Below are 24,383 nucleotides of genomic sequence, written 5' to 3' on the forward strand. Positions count from 1 at the left end.
ACTTGAGATGCAGAGTGGAGATGACTGCGACGAAGGGCGTTGTCCTGTGAAGAACGGTTCCAGAAAGCATATAAAACAAAAACAAAAGCTAAAAAATAAAATAAACAGGTAAATAACTAGGTGAAATTGTGGTAAAAATTTAAAACCATGGTAAAAATCAGGCAAGGGCTTTTCTTTTTCTGGATTGCTTTTTAAAACACTGTGGCTGGGTTTAGGGAAGGGGGTGGGCGGGTCAATCTGAGCTTTTTGAAACACTATTATCTGGGTTTAGGGAAGGGGGAATGTGTGGGTATCGTATCAGTTAGTTGGTCAGTCAGTCAGTCGACAGCAGCCTGGGGTGGATTAATGTGAAAACAGCAGACACGAATGGCACTTGCAAGAGAAATTTGAGATCTGAAAAAGCATACACAGCGGCCTCTAACGGATTCATGAAAACAAAACTGCAAAAAAACGTAGCTCCTGGAACATATTTTGTGCTGTCCAGAAATGTATACTGGGGTACGTAATCAGAATGAGCCTGGGTTGCTTTCTTTTCCTCCTTTACCAAGGGGCGCTCTCAAAACCTTCCTGATCACAGACACCCTTACATGATAATTGATCAGGCGGGAGCCAGGGGCTCAATTATCTCCGAACTCAGGGTTCTCTCATTAGCATGTCAAACCTGCTAATAGCGTCAAGCAATTACTAAGTGTGAACTCTTGAAAAATTATTAAAAATGTCAATAAAAGTCACTTTTTCAAACTTTTCAATCTTAAAAAGTTGTTGGAATAAAGACCAAGATTCTATAATGCAATTCAAAAGCATAAATCAATGGGGAAAACTAAAAACATGAATCACAAAGTGCAAAAAGCTGCCAATTTAAAAATATTTTGACAGTGCATGTGTAACTTTTTTAAAAAATGTGATGTTTCAATCTTCTGTGTTCAAAAGTATATTTAATTTCTGAATTAACAGCCACTTTTAAGTAAACATCTTTAAAGCAAGACCCACATTACATGATTACTTTTACTGAATTATACTGACTGTTCAAAAAAATTAATTCTGCCTTCAATTCAAAGAAATTATACACAGAAGGTCTCTGGTTTGAGTCCCGGGTGGACCAGTTGGCATTTCTGTGTGGAATTTGCATGTTCTCCCCGTGTTTGCGTGGATATCCTCAGGGTTTCCTCCACAGTCCAAAGACATGCGCTATAGGTGAATTGAATAAACTAACTTGTCCATAGTGTGTGTGTGTGTGTGTGTGTGTGTGTGTGTGTGTGTGTGTGTGTGTGTGTGTGTGTGTGTGTGTGTGTGTGTGTAGGTGTTTCTCAGTACTGGGTTGCGGCTGTAAGGGAATCTGCTGCGTAAAACATGAGGTGGAATAGTTGGTGGTTCATTCTGCTATGGCAACCTCTGAGATAGAGACTATGAATGAATGCATGAATGATTGCATGAATGAATGAATGAACGAATGAATGAACGAATGAATAAACGAACTAATAAATGAATGAATCAAATATTAATACATATTAAAATGTGATATACAGTATTACTCTACTAGACTACAGACTAACTTAGTAAAAAAACATGCAGTGGAATAGAATTGTAAGCCACTTTACCTCACTTATACTAGAGAACTTCTCAGAATAATATTGCTCTTTTAATACCTATTAATAATGCTGAATAATTTCTGACCTTTAGATGGTAATAATTCTTTTAGCTGCGAGGAATAATGTGATTTTAAATGGGTCATGAATTATTTTATGTTTCCTGGAGTTCACTTATAATGTTAGTAGGATTATTACATTTAAAAAGCTATCATTTATAAGTTCAAAACAAATTAGGCTGATGAAGTTTAAATGAATGGGTCTTGTGTAAGACTTAAGTAGCTGGATAGCATAACACTTTGTTAAAGTAGCATAGCTCGAAAAAAAGCCACAACTAAGTATAACACATCAATCAGAAATAATTGGCTAAATCCAATTGAAACTTCAGTCGACTTGTATGGGGTGGTTTAATCTGCACTGAAAAAAAGTATCCATAGGATTTACTTTTTTACGGTTAAGTGGTTGCAAACAGTTTATATGGGCTGAATTCAAACAATGAAATTAAATTGATTACTAAATTTAACTTGTTTGTTTAAATCCAGCCAATATAAATTGTTTGCAACCACTTTACATAAAAAATAAAAAAATAAAACTAATGAATCTTTTTTTTTCGGTGTAGGTAAACCTTGATCTACTGGTAAACTAAACTTGGAATGTTTTGTGCATGTGCAAAGATACAGGATATTATGTGTGTCTCACTGAATGAGCTTTTGTTTATGAACAGAGCGTAATAAGTCATTAAGTGTCTCTTTCTAAAATTAGCCTACTCATGGGTTGTTAAATGGTGCAGGACAATGTTGTCCCACCAGTCCTTGCTTCAGGCTTTTATCAACAATATGTAGGAAGGGGCATTTTTACCGCTTGATAAATGTACTGTAATCAGGAAGGCACAAAGCTCTATGTTCTTGTCAACTCCCAAAATACAATAATATTAAGGGACGAATTTACTGAGAACCTGTGCCACAGCAATACCTCTTTTGGTGGTAGTGTACGTTTATACCATCAGGGAAATTTTGATTACTAAGTTCATACTGGTTTTAAATCAAACATCTCAGAGAGACCAACATGATAATAATTTTAAATAATGAGGGTGATACTTTAATTTGATAGTCCTGTGAATAACTTTGCAACAACATTGTCATTAAAGTATTAATGGATGGTCTGCCTACTGATAACACTTTATTTTAATGATCTCCCAACAGACCAAAATGTCATTCAGCGTGACGATGGTTTATATATCTAAAATAACACTTGCTGGTCATGTTTATAATAGGAATCAACTGAAGACATCCTGAAAGACTCATTAAAAACATATTAACAGTGCAGCCACAAAAATGAATTATTTTTATTTTAAATGTTACTGTAGACTTATATTGTTATTGTATTGTTAATGATAGGGTGGTATGTTGGCTCAGTGGTTAGCACTGTCACCTCACAGCAAGAAACATGCTAATTTGAGTCCTGGCTGGGTCATTTGGCATCTCTGTGTGGAGTTTGCATGTTCTCCTATTGTTTGCGTGGGATTCCTTCGGTAATTAGAAAAAAAAAGTGTGTGTGTGTGTGTGTGTGTGTGTGTGTGTGTGTGTGTGTGTGTGTGTGAGTGTGAGTGTGTGTGTGAATGTGAGAGTGTATGGTTGTTTGCCAGTACTGGGTTGCGGCTGCAAGGGCATCCACTGAATAAAACATATGCCAGAATAGTTGGCAGTTCATTCCACTGTGGTGACCCCTGATGAATCAGGAACTAACCAAAGGAAAATGAAAGAATAAATGGTAATGATATTATCCTTCAAACCACTAGGTTTACCTTTTTTCAGCAAGACGAAGAAGAATTTTATTTTTTAAATTTAGTTTAATCATTGGTCTGAAAAAGTACAGTATATTATTTCATTTTTGCACAAATATTATTTGTTACATTGATTATATTTTAATTAAAATGTGCTATTCTGAATGACAATGAAACATTATTTCAACCAAACTTCATTTTTTTTTTCATAAAAATTCAATTATAAAAGCAGATACTAACAACAGAGGCTCACTCTGAGAACAAATCCCTATATACATTTCTGGAGATCACTAGGTATATAGCCAGAAGTACGTATGGCTGCATACCATCTTTATGGGCTTTCCCATTGTTACCAGTTTGTCCAGTTAGCTTGCCATGTTCATCGGCGTACTTGAGACCCAGAGAGTAGTTGATCTAGACGACAGGGTTCAAACGGATTCGGAAAGCGGGTAAGGAAAAAAAAAATCCAAAAAGTAAAATAAACAAGTAAAAAACTGTGAGAATGAGGTAAAATCTGAAAACGTGGTAAAAATCAGGTGAGGGCTTTTTTTAGACTGCTTTTGAAAACATTGTCAGTTGGGTTTAGGGAAATAGGTGGGTGGGTGTGTTCAATCGGTGCTTTTGAAAACACTATTGGTTGGATTTTGGGAAGGAGAAGGGTGGATCGGTCAATCGGTCAGTCAGTCAGTTGACAGCAGGCTCTGGTGGATTTATGTGAGAAAAGAAGGTGCAAAGTTTGTGATTTGGTGTGCTATAATTGGCCACAGTCTCCCATGCAGTCGTCATATGTTCAAAACTGTTGGTGTTTGGCCAGCCACAGACCATTGAGGCCAGAGGTGAATTCACAGTTGTGGGATTTTGCTGTGTGGTAATCCAGATGCTTCTTTTTACATACTCAATCATGTACTAAGGTTTATTATGCTTGCATCACACAGTAAATACCTGATTTGCACAATTGCCTTATTGACTCAAACACTAAAAGAACACAGTATGAGCAAATTCAAGATATTGTTAAGGCTTTGTTTTTGTTTAATACGTTTTCAACCTTTGTTTGCTGTCATCCCTTGTGAGCTTGATATGCTTTCCTGTTTTTCACAGATAAACTGTCACCAGGCCTCTTTTCTTGTCTAAGCTCAAATAAATATTGTTTTGCCTATGAAACTGGGTTCACTTTTCGTTCACTCTATAAAGTCGTCTTTATGTGATGCTATCTGCGATTTTCTCTACATAGTGCTTGAATTGAGTCCCTGAGAAAAGTCAGGAAGCTGTACCAAACTGTGCCTAAGAGTCTATCTAAGAAAGAGAGGGAATAGTGAAGCATTATTAATCTGTATGGCTGCAATATCAGCTCAGTGATATGATATGGAATGGATAGTGTATCACTGCATCTTCTGAACGAAGAGAGTCGTCAGATTCGGCAGCTGAATTCACGCTCACTGCAATCAATGATGGCGATAAAGTGCTCTTTCTGAAAACACAGAGAGATACGATTGCGGAGACAATTTCATGATGAAACCTCAGACACGCCGTACTCAGTGGACAGACCGCTTTTATTGTGTTCAAGATGGCCTTTATTCGCACGGCAATTGGAAATGTTCATAAATATAAAATGTGAGGCGCTATCTTCATGTAATATGCTGCCTCTGTGGCCAATTCTTCGACCGCTGTTTCTGTCTGGAGCATCTTCGGTCCCATTCACCCCCTGAAAGACATAAAAAAATCACAGCAGTCATAAATGTATCAAACAAGGAGTGCTGCACCATTCAGTGACCAGGCTCGCTCCGGCTTTTTTGGGAATGTCTGAGAAATGCTAACACACAAATCCAATTTTTCTTCACCTTCCGAGCAAAAAAGCTTGGAGATTTGATTCCAAGTAAGATTGACTTTAATGTGTTTGTTTTCCAAATGCACCAAACCAGACTGCCGCCATGCTATATTTGTAAAATGGATTTCATCAGCTGACAGCCCTCCAAGAAAACAAATAGAATCAAATCTGCTGCCGATCCCAGACTGGTGAGGAATGTTGCATTTGGCAGACTTGACACTCAAAGTGCCCTTAATCTCACTGTCTGCGCTATTAAACGGAAAGTTTCTTTCTCTGATGTGACCCGCAGATTTTATGGAAGCATTCGAGCTCGGAAGAGAGGATTGCTTGGCCTGATAACAGCACTCACTCAGTTGATTGATGCCTGAGCTCCATTCCTAAGATTGATGGCGATACGCCAGGACCGGTCCTGTGTGTTCACAGTTAACCTCTCTCCTCTTCCTCGATTGCTTCCTCCCCCTTTCCATAGGCTTGGCTAATAATAGGTTATTAAATGTAAATGTGTAAAGTGGCTCCATTTTCCATCATCAGTCAGGAGGCGACTGGCTAATGAAAACAAAAAGAATTCAATTAATTTGAGATATTGCTCATATTTAGTCTCTGCAATAATTATACATAATTTTTTAAAGGCTTTGCTAACTGAAGGATGACTGAAAAGCTAACTGTTTTAATTTTAGCATTGTTATATGGAGTTGTGATTAATTTGAAAGCTAAGCAAAGCCTTTGCATGTTTACTGAATACTATCTTGTATAATTTGTCCAGTCTGGAGCTTAATAATATGACATCTCATGTAATCTAGAAGTCTACTCTAATGAAATTTAACCATGGGTGTATTACAGTAAAATTATTACTCAAGGATTTTGGTGTATTGATTACTATTTGTATTACCACATTTCTACTACAAACACCACAATTAGGCTGTGGTTCAGACTGATTTAGCTTGCTTACTGAAAATGACCTGAAAACACAATAAGAAAAGCATTTAATTTTAGTATTGTAGTTGCTATAAGTGACTCGGAAGTTTACCTTGCTATACACTACCTGACAAAAGTCTCGTCACTTATCCAAGTTTTAGGTACAACAAAAATAACTTGACTTCTAGATGATCATTTGGTATCAGAAGTGGCTTATATGCAAGGCAAAGGCCTCAAGATTACGCTTATTTTACTAAAATAAAATATGATCATGCCTTGATTTTTCATTATTTAATTAGGACAGTAAGATCTGGCTTTGCTGAGACACGTCTTGTCACTTAACAGAAATAATGTACAGTATAGAATATAAAGTCAGGGTGCAGTGGGAAAAATGTATACTGTGTACGATTCCTATGAGCTTGGAGGACTGCATCAACAGATCTCTGCATTGACTTAAGTAACTTTTTATAAAGTCAGCTAGAATGGCAGCTAGGATTCATGCTGGACTCTGATTCATCCAGATTCTTTGGATTCATCTACAATACCTCCTCCTTCAACTTACCTCATACATGCTCAATAAAGGTCATGTCTGGTGTATGGACTGGCCAATCCTGGAGCACCTTGACCTTCTTTGCTTTCAGGAACTTTTATGTGGAGGCTAAAGTATGAGAAGCAGCGCGATACTGCTGAAGAAATTTCCCTCTCCTGTGGTTAGTAATGTAATGGGCAGCACAAATGTCTTGATAACTCAGGCTGTTGATGTTGCCATTCACTCTGCAGATCTCTCGCATGCCCCCATACTGAATGTAACAAACCTTCACCAAACTTGACTGATTTCTGTGAGAACCTTTGGCCCTTGCTGGTTCCAACAGGTATTCTACAGTATTTGTGATGATTGGGATGCAGTTTAATAGATGATTCTTCTGCCACTTTTCCAGATGATCAACTAGAAGTCAAATTATTATTTGGATTGACGACAAGATGTTTATCAGGTAGTATAAGCTTGTTAACTGTTAATTTTGGAAATGTGATTGCTGGCAAACAAGACTTAAAAACAAAATAAAAGAGGTTACATTTTTTGTTTAGCTTTGTGATGTCATGTTAAAATCATAGCTGTGACTTATTTAGCATGTAAAATGTAATGGTAAAGGCTTCGCTAGGCTGAGCAGTTAGTATAGACACACCAGGATTAAGAGTGAGCGCTGGCTTTGTATTTTTCTGTTTGATTGAGATCAGAGTAGGTAAGACATGCTTTCGATTATTTTGTTTTCAGTTAGGTAAAAGGGCTATACTGAGTTAGTTTGATTTTTGGTTTTATTATTTTCTTTTCTATCAGTGCCACTTTTATCATCTTCCTCTGCTGGGTTTATTGTTTTTAGATTGTTTTGTTATTACAAATTGTTTAATTTTCCTTTTGTGGTTATTTGTTGTCACCTATATTTTTCTTTATTATTACTATTTTCTGTTTATCTTTATCTTTTATCTACTTTGTATAATAAACTATTCTCTTTTTGGCAGTATTTTGGTTGATGCATGGTTTTCTTCTTTTCCCATATTACACAAAATTGTCACAATATAAATGATACTTACTTCAGTCCCTAGTCTAACATCAAGAAGTCGTAACAATCACTCAAAACATCCTGAATGAGAAGTGTTTCATCTGAACATTTGTTTTGTAAAATTATATGATTGTCTCAATCATATAATACAAATTAACCGTTTTATTATACAGTAGTAGAAGTGTTATAATTTGTTTTTTAGCTGATTGATTACCATTTGTGTAACCACAGTTTCTCCGCAATCACCATGGTTAAACTATGTTTAGTGTAGGAAATGGTTTATTGTGGTGAACAATAACAATGCTTTTAAAGTTTTATTCATAATAAAACCTGCCAAAGTTTCATTACTAACTAGTACAAGATCTCTATTTCCAATTCTGACAGTGATATGCCATGCCTGGCCTTGTGTGCACACTTTTTTTCCATCTTTTCATAGATTCAGCTTTTAATGGATTATTAAATATAAATATGTAATCACTCCTCTTTCTTTGACTTAATCATTAATCAGACCAGAGGCTAGTTGGCCATTATGTCCAACACGTAATGGCCCAAAGCCGTCAATGACTTCTCTCGCCCAATGTGTAGACTTATTAATTGAATCCAGAAGGTTTGTTTATTAGCTTTCATCTTTTCTTCAAAACGGTCTGCCTAATACGCAACTGGCCCATGAAATGCAGCTCTTTAATAGGCCTAGTTTGAAAGAAAGTGTCCGGCTGCAATACTTGAGTGCCTCCAGCAGGCTGTAAGCGATGAGAATTTGCATTTATATTGTGCTTTTCTGCATAACCACCGCAGCGGTGTCAGTGCGGGGCATGACGGTAACATGCGTGGATGATTCAACGAGTTAATGAACAAAATGGAAGGATTTGCATTTATAGAGTGTCAGACTCTGGGCCAAAGCTGTTCCTCTTTGTGCCATGGCAATATGGGATTTCGCTGTTTGCTCCGACGGGTCCAAGGTGCGCACATCCATCTGCAAATACAGCGTGCCGCTTTTATGGACATACAAATGAGGTGAAAGGATTGTTATCGTGTTATTTGGATGCATATGAGCGGCTCGTATTAATAGGGTTCAGGTTTATTTGAAGTGTCGGAACATGTCCATTGACGTCCCACCTCGTCTGACAGGCCGCAAGACCCAGCTGCTTCTAGACTCAGGCCAGCTGGAGCGTAGCCACTGGGCACATCAGAAATCAAGGATGCAGGATCAGACAGGCAGGTAAAAAAAAGAAAAGAAAAATGAAGAAAGTGTTGCCATGGCAATGCAAAAGACTGAAAAGTCTCCTCAGCTCTTCAGATTGCCACTCAAAGCATCGGAGTGGAGCGAGTCAGGTTTACTAGTGAAAATGAAACACTCTCTCCAGCCGACCAGTCTACGCTAAGCAAATCTTAAGTACAACAGAGCCATTTTAGTGTCTGTCCTGATGCAACACATCAGGCAAAGTGATTTTTTTTTTATATATATAACAAAAAGTGATTTTGAAAAGCTTTTACATGGCTGGTTGCATTCTGAAGTGACTGTTTATGTCCAAGGTGACAATGTTTTGTTCAATTTATGCAAAGTGAATGAAAAATGAGAGTAACACACTTCACCGCCATGCATACCAACAAAACATCTGTGCATCAATGTATGGCAGAGGGGACGGCGAGTGCTTATTGAACGAATCGTGGCTGAAATGTTTACAAAGGCTTTGTTTTGAACACAGATTGTCTAATAAATCTGCTCAGGCTTTGAGCAGGTTGAGAACACAAACTGTAAATTAGGAACTTTGTCTTTTGGCGTGCTTGCATTAGTCACAAACCCTCATGTCTGAACTGGGCATTTTAGCACATCCTCAGACTTTTAAAATACATCAGAATAAACGGCTGAAGCCATTGATAAAAAAAGTCTCACACCTCACATTTAAAGCTCAGGCAAAACAACAATGAAGTTGCTAACACACTCAATTTCTAATCTGTCTGGTTAAACAAAATGGTCTTCTATTAACACTTTTTTTCTATCAATTTTAATTAGAAGAAATACTTTCTAATATTAATATGCTCTATCTATTATCGCTGTTCTGTCTGCTTTGTTTCTAAAAACATTTATTGACACTGAAATTGAGCAATTTCAGCTTTATGGATGTGACATTTGCAGTCAAAATTCAAAACGTGCATTTACAGAGAAAGTATGTGTTAATATCACATCATATCAAAACATCCAAAACACCTAACCACAAAGTTATGGGGTCAGAAAAATATCTATCTCAAAACATTTTTTAGATTTTAAATGAGGAAAATAAACTTGCGTTATGGATTTGATGAAAAAAAAAAGTGTGCGAGTTCACAGTATACAACATACTTTGTAGAAATTCTGTGAATTAAACTGCACAACCTAAAATAAATAATGCTTATTAAAAGGATAACGGTTGGATTTTTGGTTGTATTTCATTTTACAATTTTGGAATGATGAGGAAAATGCTTTGTTATAGATGTGACACTTCTGCTTTATGAATGTGACAAATCAGCCGATTCGAATGTTATCACTCAATTGAATGGGCATTATCAGTAGTGATCAGCTGTATGGGCCAGTAGGAGCTTTCTGCACCTATTGGTAGGCTCAGAAGGCAGTTATCCATCAACATGGTTAATCATCTATAGATCACATATGGCTGTGGCCGGAAATTACCGAGAATTGTTTATATTATTTATTAAGTTGTACTTTAATAACCGCTACCACAATCCTAAACCTAACCGTCAAAGTAACATAAAAACAGACCAGGATCTGAAGTCTTCTCTATTAGTACAGCAGATTGTTGTCAAAGTAATTTATTTTAAAGGGAAACTTTTTTTAACAGTGTCTTCCCTGTTTGTAGCAACCATTTCTTATTTCTGATCCTTTGCAGCAATTTCCCAGGAAGCAACAGGTTTGCTGTGTAGAAAATATGAAATGGAAATGATATTCCATTTTTTTTTTCAACTTTTTCGACTTTCATCTGTCACACAAAAGTTTTTGCCTTTTGATATAGAAGTGTGCTGAAATGTGTGAGTTAATCTCTGACGCCAGTGCTGTGTTTACAGGAGAACCCGTATGTAATGTTGAGAGCCAATCACCAGGAGCTTGAAGGGAACGATCGCTATGAGGGCTTCTGTGTGGACATGCTAAAGGAGCTGGCGGACATCTTGAAGTTCAAGTACCGTATTCGGCTAGTCGGGGATGGTGTGTATGGGGTGCCGGGAGCTAACGGTACCTGGACAGGGATGGTGGGAGAGCTCATCAGCAGGGTGAGTGGCATCAATCGATTAACTACACATTACAGTTATCAGCTGTCATATGATATCAACGTCTTCAAAGCCAAATTAAATACTTTACTTTACTAGACTGAAATTAGTACCGTGTCGGTCATTCAAAGTACATTTTATATTGGATTAAGTGATAATGCAAAAAAAACTAACCCCCTAGGAGAAATTAAAAGCATTTGTTTTTCTCAAAGTAGTATTTAAACCAGCATTTTTAATGTCATGTGACCACATGAAAAAGAGTACTGCTTATGTGCTATTCAGTTTTATGTATTTCTAATGTGAGTTTGATTACCATCCTCCGTAGTATTTATTGCCATACTAAAAGCACCAGCAGATAGTTTACCTCAAATCTTGAACAAATAACAAGCAATAGCATAGCCTATATGTGTAGTTTTTATAGAGTAGTCCAAAGTACAATTTTACTTTGATTTTGAAGTTGAACCAAAGTATTTCGATTAATTGATGATCTATAAAAACAATATTTTACCTTTGAGTGAATGTCATTTTTTTCTTGGGCAGATCAAATATCTTGATTAATATAAAAAGTATAGTTTTAAAGACTATAATTTTAGGGAAAGGTATAAAATTTAGCTGTAAGCAAAATTATAATTTGATCCAAAGCTGCGGTCTCACTAGAGTTTTAGCTTGCGAAATTCTGTCGTATGGTGCTGTGAAAAAGGGCAGAAAAAACAAGATAATTAGACACTTAAAAAAGTGAGCGATTAGCTCATATTTAAAATTTCTGTACAGAAAGGTCATGTGTTGATCCTCAATTGGTCTCATGCAGTCAAGTGATGCGATTTTGCAGGCCAGAGTTTACCAAGCTTGAACTTTGCAATGCAGTGAACTGCGAAATTTGATGCACGACCTTGCTTTTCCAGTCTGATGCATTCGCGTGCGTATGAATGGAAGTCTATGGGGAGAAAAGTCCAGTGTGACCGCACCTTAAGGCAGGGATGTCCAAACTCTGTTTTTCTAGGTATACTAGAAACTTCCAAGGAAGTGTTCTAAAGGAAGTTGGAGCTATGCAGGACACCAGCCCTCAAGGACAGAGTTTGGACACCCCTACTATACTATACTATACTATACTATACTATACTATACTATACTATACTATACTATACTATACTATACTATACTGTACTGTAGAGAGTGTTATTGTAAAGCATAAGTATCAAACTCAATTCCTGGAGGGCCGCAGCTCTGCACAGTTTTGCTCCAACCCTGATCAAACACAGCTGATCCAAATAATCGTGGGGTTCAAAAGTGGCATGAGCACCTTCATTACTCAGATCAACTGTGTTTGATCAGGGTTGGAGCAGAGCTGCGGCCCTCAAGGAATTGAGTTTGAGATGTATGTTGTAGTCTAAAACAAAACATTTTTAAGTACTGTAATAATGTGTGATTCTGTAAGGGCAAAATATTCTTTCTGACTTTATTTCTGATTTTACTAGAGAATTCTTTACCTTTATGAGTGCAACTTTTTTAACCTGCTGAGTTTGTTGTATCTGAATGTGTCCCCATTCATGTAAATTCATTCACATTATGTGGTTGTTGCCAGTCAAATGAAATCAGTGTCAACATCATTGCACTGCAGAGGTGGCACAGAAGCTGCTTTTCAAGTGGTATTTAGCTCAACTGACAAATGCTGTTTATAACAGAGATGCAAGGAATGATTTACACTTCTGCAACAAAAGCATGTTATGAGCTTAATGTTTTGAAATAATATGACATGTACCAAAGTATAAAGAATATGACAAAGAATATGACTGAAAAAGAAAGGTATCTTTTTTTACCTTTGTTATATTAGCTTAAGATATGTTATATTTTCCTAAAATCCCTTAATGTTTCCAGAATATTTTGCTGCTTTAATTGGAGTGTTTTATCTAAAGTATTCACTACAATGCAGTTTTATTTGATTAATTCAATATAGTCTATAGAAATCATTACAATTTGATGAAATTATTCTCAATAAATATTTATGTTCATTCATTTATTCACTTCGACTTGGTCCCTTTATTAATCAGGGATTGAAATGAACTGCCAACTTATCCACCATTTGTTTTACACAGTGGATGACCTTCCTGCTACAACCCAGTACTGGGAAACATCCATAAACACTTATTTACACACAGACCCAATGGCCGATTTAGCTTATTCAATTCACCCATAGCGCATGACTGTGGGAGAAACCGGAGCACCCGGAGGAAACCTACACAAAAACTGGGGAGAACATGCAAACTCTACACAGAAATGCCAACTGACACAGCCGGGACTCGAACCAGCGATCTTCTTGCTTTGAGGTGACAGTGCTAACCACTGAGCCACTGTGTAACCCTAAATATTCATATGATCAGTATTTTTGTAGAAACTGATGGGGTTTTTTTAGGATTCTTTGAGGAGTAAACGTTTTCAAAGGAAAAGCTGGAAATAATTTATAACAGTATAAATGCCATCACAGTCACTTTTGATCAATTTAATGTGTCCTGACTCCTTACCAGATAAAAAGATTACTTTCTTAAAAAGAAATCTGACAAGCTGTTTGTAATGTTATTGATAAACCATGTGTAAGTATGTGTGTGTGTGTATATATATATACGAATGCATAAATCCATGAAGCAATTTACTGCCATTTTTTTTATTCTGGCTCTACAAACCAAACAACACTAATAAAAATGCTTTATTGAGAAACAGAGAGAAATATATTGTTAGCACTTTGTTTGTCCAAGGAGCTTGTCAAATTTTACATGCGGAAACCAGAATCACCAGCATATTTTAAGTTTCCCCTGATCCAAAATCTCTATTTAACCGCTGGTTATATTGGCACCTAGAACAGTCATTTCCTTGTAGTATGAATTATTTTTAAAGCAGTGCAGCTCTTCTGTTCACATCGAATAAAACAGTCTGCTTTCTCTTGTTTTAGCCTAGAATTATTCATTCTCGAATGCTCATTTCAATAATTCATTAACAGAAGGAAGCCTTTAAGCCAGACTAAAAGTTGTTTAACTTGCTTCAACACAGGTGACGCAGATTAACCAACAGCATTCATATTTATGCCTCAAACTCAGTTACAGGGACTCTCGTCTTAAAGAATTTCAATTAGGCCATCCAATCTCACACGCAGATGTGTTTAAAAAGACTTGCTGAAGCATGAACAGTACTGGTCCCATTCTGACAGCCACTGAGATCCCGTTGATCAGATGGAAATCTTGCTCGCTGCAAATTCTCTTTAGCTACATAGTTTGCCCTTTTCACCAGAAATGTTATTTATTTCACAACAGTTGCAGCATTACAGCTGATTTATTCGCCCATTTTTTTGGTCAGGCACCACGGGGAGCAAAGTAAATTTTCTAAAATGAACAAAAAGGCCACGGCGATATTCATATATTTCCTTGGGGAAAGGGTCATAAACCTGAACATTCCTCTGCAGCTTTCATTCTCCCGTACAAAAGCGGAGAAAGCTTTGAGAAGTTATCTGTCTTAATTCCACAAGCTAATGGAGGGCAAAGCCATTAGTGAAATAAAGAAAGAAGTGCCTAATCTTATTATTGTCTCAATTTGTTCCCTCAAAGTATGTTCCATACAGCTGACCTTGAGAGTGGCCATTGAGTGTGTAGACAGTGGAGGGCGATGAGGGTCTGCTGAAGGGGTGAACAGCACTGCCTTCATCTGACAGACCACACATCCCATGAGGGACCTTCTTTTAATCATTTACCCTGTTTTTATCACATTAAAAAAATGGGTGAAGATTTGCATATGAACACACAATGGCTTCTTTTCATGGACTGTGTGGTGTGACACATTTAATCAATGGAAAGCTGGCAAACTTTAATCACTTGCCATTAAAATACCAAAATTACACTGCTGTGTGAATATTTTTAATATAATCATGGTGATTGAAGAGCTTAGCGTTCATCGAGTGCTACATACATTTTGAATGTAATACCTGTACCTTGTTTTTATAATCTTTAGGTATTAAAATTAATGTAAGATATTTATAATAATGTATCAAAAAATATTGTCATAAGTACATACATACACTCACTGGTCACTTTATTAGATACACCTTACTAGTACTGGGTTGGACCCCCTTTTGCCTTCAGAACTGCTTTAATCCTTTGTGGCATAGATTCAAAAAAGGGACTGGAAATATTCCTCCATATTGACATTTTGGTCCATATTGACATGATAGCATCACGCAGTTGCTGCAGATTTGTCGGCTGCACATCTATGATTTGAATCTCCCATTCCACCACATCCCAATGGTCCTCTGTTGGATTTAAATCTGGTCACTGTGGAGGCCATTTGAGTAGTGTACTCACATCAAGAAACCAGTCTAAGATGGTTTGTGCTTTATGACATGGCGTGTTATCCTTCTGGAAGTAAGCATCAGAAGATGGATACACTGTGGTCATAAAGGAATAGACATGGTCAGCAACGATACTTCGGTAGGCTGTGGAGTTGACATGATGCTCAATTGGTACTAATTGGCCCAAAGTGTGTCAAGAAAATATCCCCCACACCATTAAACCACTACCACCAGCCTGAACCGTTGATACAAGACAAGATGGATCCATGTTTTCATGTTCTAGACGCCAAATTCTGACCCCACCATCCAAATGTCACAGCAGAAATCAAGACTCATGCCAGACAACGTTTTTCAATCTTCTATTGTCCTATTGCCTCTAGGTTTGATGTGTTGTGCATTCAGAGATGCTCTTCTGCATACTTCAGTTGTAACGAGTGGTTATTTGAGTTACTGTTGTCTTTCTGTCAGCTGAAACCAGTCTGGACATTCTTCTCTGACCTCTGGCATTAACAAGGCATTTGCACCCACAGAACTGCCGCTCGCTGGATATTTTCTCCTGTCGGACTTGATTAATACTTTAATTTGCACTAACGAGCAATTGGACAGGTGTACCTAACAAAGTGGCCAGTCAGCGTTATGCGTGTGTGTGCATGCGTGTATGTGTCTGTGCATGATTTGTTTACTATTTAGTTTCATTTCATTGTTTTTTTTGTTTGTTTTTGTGCAGAGTATGAATACAATGACTATAATATGTAACATGATGGTTAATTTGTTATTGAGTATATTTATTGTTAAGATAATTATCACCTATGTGATAATTATGACATTGAACACTAAAAACACAAGGATGATTTGCTTTGATTATATGTAGTTACATGTTTACATTTTAAGCAAATAAATTATTTAAAATAACTTTTTATATTTAAAAAATAGGTTTACAGTATAGCTGAAGATTCAGTGCTATAACATTTTATTCTATTCATGAGTTTTATTTGTGAAATTGAAGTGTATATACAGTTGAAGTCAAAATTATTAGCCCGCCTGTGAAATGTTCATTCTTTTAACATATTTCAATGCATAAGTAATGTAATGTAAAGTACATTTATGAAGCACATTTTATTGTGTATGCTATCTCCACTCCACACCACCATCAGTGTGCAGTATTCACTTGGGTTCATAGGACACAGACGCCAGTGCGCTCATCATACACTAGCTATTGGTGGAGTGGATAGACAGTGATTGAGCCAATTAGGTGGATGGGGATGATTTTGGCCAGGACGCCTTTCCTTGCAATTACAAGAAGTGCCATAGGATTTTGAATGACCACAGAGAGTTAGGACCGCAGTTCAACATCTTATTCAAAAAACGGTGCTCACCGACAGCATAGCGTCCCCTTCACTATACTCAGGCATTAGGACTCTCATAGAGCACAGGTTTGGCGTGGTCCGCTTCCAACAGCAACCTAGTTTTCCCATGTGGTCGTCTATCAAGTACTGGCCAGGCTCACTACTTCACGTAAGTGAGTAACCGGTGATATGCCTGTGGCAAGTCATTGGAGTATAGGGGTTTGTCCTGTAGCCTTTCAAAGATTAATCCTTAAGGGAGCTTAAAAATAATTTTAAGAAATGTAAAACTTTTATTCCTGCCCAACCGAACAAAAAAGAAAAGACTTTCTCCAGAAGAAAAAATATTATAGGAAATAATGTCTGTTACCTTCCTCCAAATAAAATCTGTGCTCTGTAATATATCCCATTGCAAATATTTGACAAGTAATAAAAAATCACAGGAGGGCTAATAATATTGACATTGACTATATATATATTGTTACAACCCCTAGGCAGTCTAGGGAAGTGGGGTTGCACACTTGATCAAGGATTTAGTTCAAACAAACACTCAAAGAAAATTGAACTCAAAGTAATGACCACATACAAGAATTGCTGTGCAAATAAAGTGATTTATTACAAGTGGTGATAAGTGAAGCAGTAAGTGAGCTATTTACAATATTTACAAATCACAATCAAAACAAAAACCTAAATTAGAAAGACTGGCTATGGGTGGCGCTAAAGCAAAGAAACAATCAAAACCAAACAGTCTTACTAATATCAAATCCCCGCTAATCTAGACTAATAAACAATAATGTGAAAAATAAATCTTCAACGTCCAAGACGTCTTACCTAAACTACACTAACTATCCACTTAACCAAAAATACACGGGTTGGCGCTCACCCCCTTCCCTAGTGTATCTCTAGACAGTTGAACTCCTATGTGTTGAAATGTATATCACGTGACCTACTTACCTACCAGTCTTTCTACCAAACCTCTGTAGGGAAACATGAGGAAAGGGAATGAATGATTACACAGGTAAGAACAGACAGTGACTAAACCAAAATAACAACACAGTGTAAATAAAGGATAAGACGGACTATATATCACAACAATACTTAACAAAATGGGGATATAAACACAGGTTCAATCAAGCGAGCAAACAAGCACAAAAACCAGTGACAAGGTGAGCCAACAAAGACTGCCAAACTGCTGGCAGACAAAAAAATATATAGTGAGCTGGAGTAATCTGATTGGCTGAAACTGGAACCGAGTTGTCACAGAGAAACCAATCAGCATAAAGCAGTGTCAGGATTGGTTGCATCAAGTGGATGTGAACCAGCCAATCAGGAACAGCAGTAGGCAAAAACAAGGAAGTGAACTGGAGTGATAACAAGAAAAACACAATGAGACACATAATACAAACATAAATAACCAATACGTGCTGGCACGTAACACCTCCCCACTAAAGAACAAACATATAATGTTTGTAAAAGAAATATTTTTAACAACGAACATTCAAACATAAATAAACAAATCCACAATAACTGAATTGTCAAATTTAAAACTTACGTGTCAGGTCGAGACAGGGTATCAGCCACAATATTCTCTTTCCCCTTCTTGTGTCGGACCTCAAGGTTATAGCTTTGTATAATCAGTGACCAGCGCATCAGTCTCTGGTTCTGATTATACATGCGTGACAGAAAGACAAGTGGGTTATGGTCTGTGTAAATCACTACCGGAGTTGAGCTGGAACCCACATACACTTCAAAATACTGTAGAGCCAACAATAGAGCAAGAGCTTCCTTCTCAATCGTTGAATAATTCAACTGGTGTTTGTTGAACTTACGGGAGAAGTAGCAAATCGGATGGTCAATTCCTTCCTTATCTTCCTGCAGCAGGACAGCGCCAGCTCCTACAGCACTTGCATCTACCTCCATTTTAAAAGGCTTTTCGAAATTTGGAGCCATTAACACTGGAGCTTCACACAGAAGTGCTTTAATACTTTCAAAGGCATGCTGGCATTCTGATGACCACTTAAATTGCCTAGAAGGGCTCAGTAAATTTGTAAGAGGCGTTACCACACTTGAAAAGTTCTTGCAGAAGCCACGGTAGTATCCCGCCATTCCTAAAAACCTCCGCAATTGACGACGAGTATTTGGGATAGGAAATTCTGCAATGGCTGTTACTTTTGCTTCTACTGGGCGGACCTGTCCTTGACCAACCCGTTTACCAAGATAGGTGATGGTTGCCTGAGCAAACTCACATTTTGCCAAATTCAGGGTTAGATTAGCATTGGCTAGTCGTTGGAACACAGTTTTCAACTGAGACATGTGCTCTGGCCATTCAGAAGAATAGATCACTACGTCATCCAAATATGCATTACATCCTGCAACTCCTGCCAGTACAGTAGTTATCAAACGTTGAAACGTAGCAGGTGCATTGCGAAGTCCGAAAGCCATAACCTTGTACTGCATAAAGTGATCAGGGGTAACAAAGGCCGATATGTCAGATGCACGAGGTGTTAATGGCACTTGCCAGTAACCCTTTAACAAGTCTAGTTTAGTCACAAAACGAGCAGAACCCAAGTTATCAACACAGTCCTCCATGCGCGGCAATGGATAGCAATCAGGAACTGTCACTGCATTGACCTTGCGGTAATCAGTGCAAAAACGATTTGACCCATCAGATTTGGGAACGAGAATGCAAGGGGAGCTCCATGGACTACAACTTGGAGCTGCTAGTCCATTTTCACATAGATATTCCACTTCCTGCTTCATAATTTGTCTCTTTCGGGCATTAACACGGTAAGGATGCTGTTTGATTGGATTGGAGTTATGAATAACAATATCGTGTTGTATAACAGAGGTTTGCGTCGGGGTGTCATGAAACAGTTCTGGGAATTGCTCAATCAGATTTTTAACATCCTTCTTTTGGGTTTTTGTCAAATGAGTCAAGTGTGAGGACAAGTTTTTCAGAATCTTAGAGTTCTGTAACAAAGCACATTGCTGTGGAGCATTGCGCAGCACTAATCCATCCTCATCTGCCTCTGTGGAAATGTCAAAATCCATGTTCATTAGTGCAATGGGTTTTGTCACTTCCTTTTTCTCAATTTGATCTTGTCGTACCAAATATGCTTTGAGCATGTTAACGTGACAAACACGGGTTTTTCGTCTCCGGTCAGGTGTGCGCAGGACATAATCAGTATTACTGATTTTGTGGTCAATCACATATGGCCCTGAAAATCGTGCAGACAATGCAGAACCAACAATTGGCAAAAGGACCAGTACTTGGTCTCCTGGTTTAAATTCACGAACCACAGTTTTAACGTCAAATCTTTTCTTCATTTTACCTTGCACAGATTTGAGTGTCTGTTGTGCCATGGAACAAGCATTACGTAATCGCTCCCGAAATCTACTCACGTATTGGGTCACATTCGTTTTGCTACTAGATTCCGAATCTAAAAGTTGTTCTTTCAACACTTTAAGTGGGCCACGGACAGTGTGTCCAAACACAAGTTCGGCTGGGCTGAATCCGAGGGACTCCTGTACTGTTTCACGTACCGCAAACAGCATCAGGGCCACTCCTTCATCCCAGTCATTGCCAGTGTCTAGACAGTACGTTCGCAACATGGATTTCAGTGTCTGGTGGAACCGCTCTAGTGCTCCTTGACTCTCTGGATGGTAAGCACTGGAAACACAATGTTGAATAGAAAGTGACCTTAACACCTCGTTAAACACATTTGACATAAAATTTGTCCCTTGATCACTCTGTACGACTTTGGGTAGGCCAAATGTAGCAAAGAATTTGGTGAGAGCTTTAATGATTACGGGTGCAGTGATTTTACGTAATAGTATGGCTTCAGGAAAACGTGTAGCAGCACACATTATTGTCAACAAAAATTGGTTACCGGCTTTCGTCTTTGGCAACGGACCTACACAATCAACAATTACCCTTTCAAAAGGTTCCATCAGGATTGGTATAGGATTAAGAGGAGCAGGTGGGATTACCTGATTAGGTTTACCACTGAACTGGCAGGACTGACAGGTGCGGCAGTATCTGGCGACATCTTGCTTCAACCCTGGCCAGAAGAAATGCTTCAGGATCCTGTGATAGGTTTTCGTGATTCCTAGATGACCAGACAAAACATGATCATGGGCAAGAACTAATACTTGCTGTCGGAAAACAGAAGGAACAACCACCTGATATACAGTACTCCATTCATCATCTTGCTCCATTGCAGAACTCCACTTACGCATCAGTAGTGCATTCTCAACAAAATAACCCACCTGTTTCTGTTTCAACTGTTCTCGAGGAACGACTAATTTGAAACATTTGGATAAAGTTTGATCTTTTTGTTGGGCAAGGATGATTTGCTCACGAGTCAAATTTAAGTTCAGATTGACCTGATTATCAAATGCACACTTTTCAGTCAGAGGTTGTTTTTCAACATTTGTCACTTTGTTACTCACAGTTGCATCATCTACAGTCATAAATGAATCAGATAAAGTAATCTCATTGTCTGTTTGCTTCTGCTGAGCTCGGGTCACGACGCATGCGAGAAAAGTCTCAGGGAATGCATCTGACAACTTGTCACAAAATGAAGGCGTGGGAGATTTATCAAGAACCTCGCAAACAGGCATCACCTTACCACCAGCTATATCGTTTCCAAGGATAAGTGATATGCCTTTTACGGGTAATGCAGGTCGAACTGCCACATGCACAAAATCATTGACCAGTTCGCACTGTAAGTGGATTTTGTGCACAGGTGCTCTCACAATTCCCATCTGGATACCTTGCATAAGGATGCTGGATCCAGCTGAGGTTTGTTCATCAAACGGTAACGCATCAGCAGCTATAATGGAATGACTGGCACCAGTATCACGAAGAATGTTTATTATGTGCTGGTCTTCAGGTTTACCAGTTATCGAAATTGATCCTTTAGTTACGAATGGCTTGTAACTTTCATCAAATGTATTCTCAAGTTGTTCCTTATTCTCAGGTGCAGATTGGACAAAACCAACACTTTTAGGTTTTTGATTTTTGTTTTTCAAAGCACGACAATCGTTTATCAAATGTCCAATTTTTCGGCAATAGAAACAGACTCTAGTCTCTTTTGGAATTTCGGACTTTGCCAGTGTACGAGAACTAGAGGAACAAGCAGGCGGAGTGACAGTCACAGACTCAGGACGAGCAGAGGGAAACACGGGTTTGTGTGTAAGAACAAATTCATCAGCATGAACAGCAGCTTCGGACAAAGACGTTACTTTCTGTTCATTTAAGTAGAGAACCACACGCTCAGGCAGACAATTTTTAAATTCTTCAAGCAGAATTAACTCTCGTAAAGTACTATAATCGGCTGTTTTAGAAGCACTACACCATTTGTCAAATAAAATGCTTTTTTCCCGTGCAAATTCAACAAATGTTTGCTGTGGAGTTTTCTTGTGTTTGCGGAATCTTTGTCGATATGCTTCTGGTACTAGCTCGTAAGCGCGTAAAATTGCGGATTTTACAATATCATATTTCAAACTCTCTTCTACAGAAAGTGTTGCACAGACTTCTTGGGCTTTGCCACTCAGCTTACACTGCAGAAGCACAGTCCAGATGTCTTTAGGCCAATTAAGTGTAGTTGCAATACGTTCGAACGCAGTAAAGTAAGAGTCAACCTCATCTTCACGGAAATTAGGAACAAGTGAAATTTGTTTACTTACGTCAATTTGGTTGAAAGAAGATTTAACATCTGGCTTGATCACCTGACCAGGCATGAGTACATCAGAACTCACCACAGGAGAAGTCATAGCAGCCTTAGCAGCAGCATCCAGCTCCAACTGGCGCAACCTAACTTGCTTGTCAGCTTCAATCTCGAGACGCCGTATCTCAAGCTTAAGATCCAGTTCAGCCTTATGTGTCCGTGCTTTCTCCTGAGTCTCATACTGGAGTTTGGCCAGACGTAGCCTAAGTCTGCCATCTGTCTTTGAATCAGTAGAGACAGGGGTTGATGGATCAAAGGGCGGCAACGCAACTTTAGCCTCAACCTTCGCTTCAACGTCAGTTACATTACTACCATGCCCTGCACTTTCAGGACTGCACGGCCTTTCAGCTGAATAGTTAGGATCAAGTTCAGTGACATTCTCACTAGTGGTCTGAAATACTCCTATTTCAACCAAATGATCGTAAAGTATTTTCTTAATAGTTTTTTTCAGAAATTGGCGACTGATCGAAATTTGAAAATGCTCTGCAATTTTGAAAAGTTCATCCTTGCGGCATTTATCAAACTGCTCGAGTGAAGGATTATTAAGAAAAGCTTCCACATTAGACAATGCCATTTTTAATCACAAGCTAGTCAGAAGCAAATAGACAAATTCAGTAACTCACTCCTCTAATACTACCTCTAGTATAATCCACAAAATTACTTTGGGTACAAAAAGAATTGAGTATCTGTAGAACCAAAATCCTCAGAAATAAATGTTGGGACGTTAATTATCCCGGACGAGCCCCCAAAAATGTTACAACCCCTAGGCAGTCTAGGGAAGTGGGGTTGCACACTTGATCAAGGATTTAGTTCAAACAAACACTCAAAGAAAATTGAACTCAAAGTAATGACCACATACAAGAATTGCTGTGCAAATAAAGTGATTTATTACAAGTGGTGATAAGTGAAGCAGTAAGTGAGCTATTTACAATATTTACAAATCACAATCAAAACAAAAACCTAAATTAGAAAGACTGGCTATGGGTGGCGCTAAAGCAAAGAAACAATCAAAACCAAACAGTCTTACTAATATCAAATCCCCGCTAATCTAGACTAATAAACAATAATGTGAAAAATAAATCTTCAACGTCCAAGACGTCTTACCTAAACTACACTAACTATCCACTTAACCAAAAATACACGGGTTGGCGCTCACCCCCTTCCCTAGTGTATCTCTAGACAGTTGAACTCCTATGTGTTGAAATGTATATCACGTGACCTACTTACCTACCAGTCTTTCTACCAAACCTCTGTAGGGAAACATGAGGAAAGGGAATGAATGATTACACAGGTAAGAACAGACAGTGACTAAACCAAAATAACAACACAGTGTAAATAAAGGATAAGACGGACTATATATCACAACAATACTTAACAAAATGGGGATATAAACACAGGTTCAATCAAGCGAGCAAACAAGCACAAAAACCAGTGACAAGGTGAGCCAACAAAGACTGCCAAACTGCTGGCAGACAAAAAATATATAGTGAGCTGGAGTAATCTGATTGGCTGAAACTGGAACCGAGTTGTCACAGAGGAACCAATCAGCATAAAGCAGTGTCAGGATTGGTTGCATCAAGTGGATGTGAACCAGCCAATCAGGAACAGCAGTAGGCAAAAACAAGGAAGTGAACTGGAGTGATAACAAGAAAAACACAATGAGACACATAATACAAACATAAATAACCAATACGTGCTGGCACGTAACAATATATATATATATATATATATATATATATATATATATATATATATATATATATATATATATATATATACATATATATATATATTTTAACAAATCTTTTGGTGGTCATTGCAGTAAGAATTCCGAACAAAAATTGTCTTACATTTGCCCTGAAACATGGACACACAATCCCAAAGGTTCAGTTTTGCTCCTGCTATTTCATAATGTTCGGGAAAGTCTTGTAAAATGAAAGTGCAGTGCAGTGCTACACAAAGGTATGGAAGCAGCCGAGCTGTCAGGCTTTTCTGTGGCGTCAGATGAAGAATTCGCCTCAGAGGGAATCTCAAATGCCACACTGGGAA

At 38.0% G+C, this 24,383-nt stretch overlaps 2 protein-coding genes across 7 annotated transcripts in view; one reads left to right on the forward strand and one right to left on the reverse strand.

Moving 5' to 3' along the window:
* grik4 (glutamate receptor, ionotropic, kainate 4) overlaps nt 1-24,383 on the forward strand; it is a 647,123-nt gene that overhangs the window by 579,052 nt on the left and 43,688 nt on the right. For all 6 annotated transcript variants that reach the window (XM_087284137.1, XM_087284133.1, XM_087284134.1 and 3 more), the window contains one exon: nt 10,729-10,932. In XM_087284137.1, coding sequence (XP_087140263.1) covers nt 10,729-10,932 — 204 coding nt within the window. The remainder of the gene's footprint in view (nt 1-10,728; nt 10,933-24,383) is intronic.
* On the reverse strand, nt 17,197-23,790 carry LOC141377837 (uncharacterized). The gene is made up of 2 exons (XM_087284127.1): nt 18,155-23,790; nt 17,197-17,963 (listed from the first exon to the last, which is right to left on the reverse strand). Exons 1-2 carry the CDS (start codon nt 22,906-22,908, stop codon nt 17,906-17,908), a joined length of 4,812 nt encoding a protein of 1,603 aa, XP_087140253.1. The 5' UTR covers nt 22,909-23,790; the 3' UTR covers nt 17,197-17,905.

Source organism: Danio rerio, chromosome 15 (assembly GCF_052040795.2).
Source record: "Danio rerio strain M-AB ecotype USA chromosome 15, GRCz13ab, whole genome shotgun sequence".
In the NCBI taxonomy this organism is placed as follows: domain Eukaryota; kingdom Metazoa; phylum Chordata; class Actinopteri; order Cypriniformes; family Danionidae; genus Danio; species Danio rerio.

Excerpts from the sequence above, each read along its gene's own strand:
- LOC141377837 (XM_087284127.1), bottom strand. The coding sequence starts at position 22,908 with ATGGCATTGTCTAATGTGGAAGCTTTTCTTAATAATCCTTCACTCGAG. Across the intron at positions 17,964-18,154 it reads ACCCTGTCTCGACCTGACAC|TTCACTTCCTTGTTTTTGCC; the intron begins GTAAGTTTTAAA and ends TTATCACTCCAG.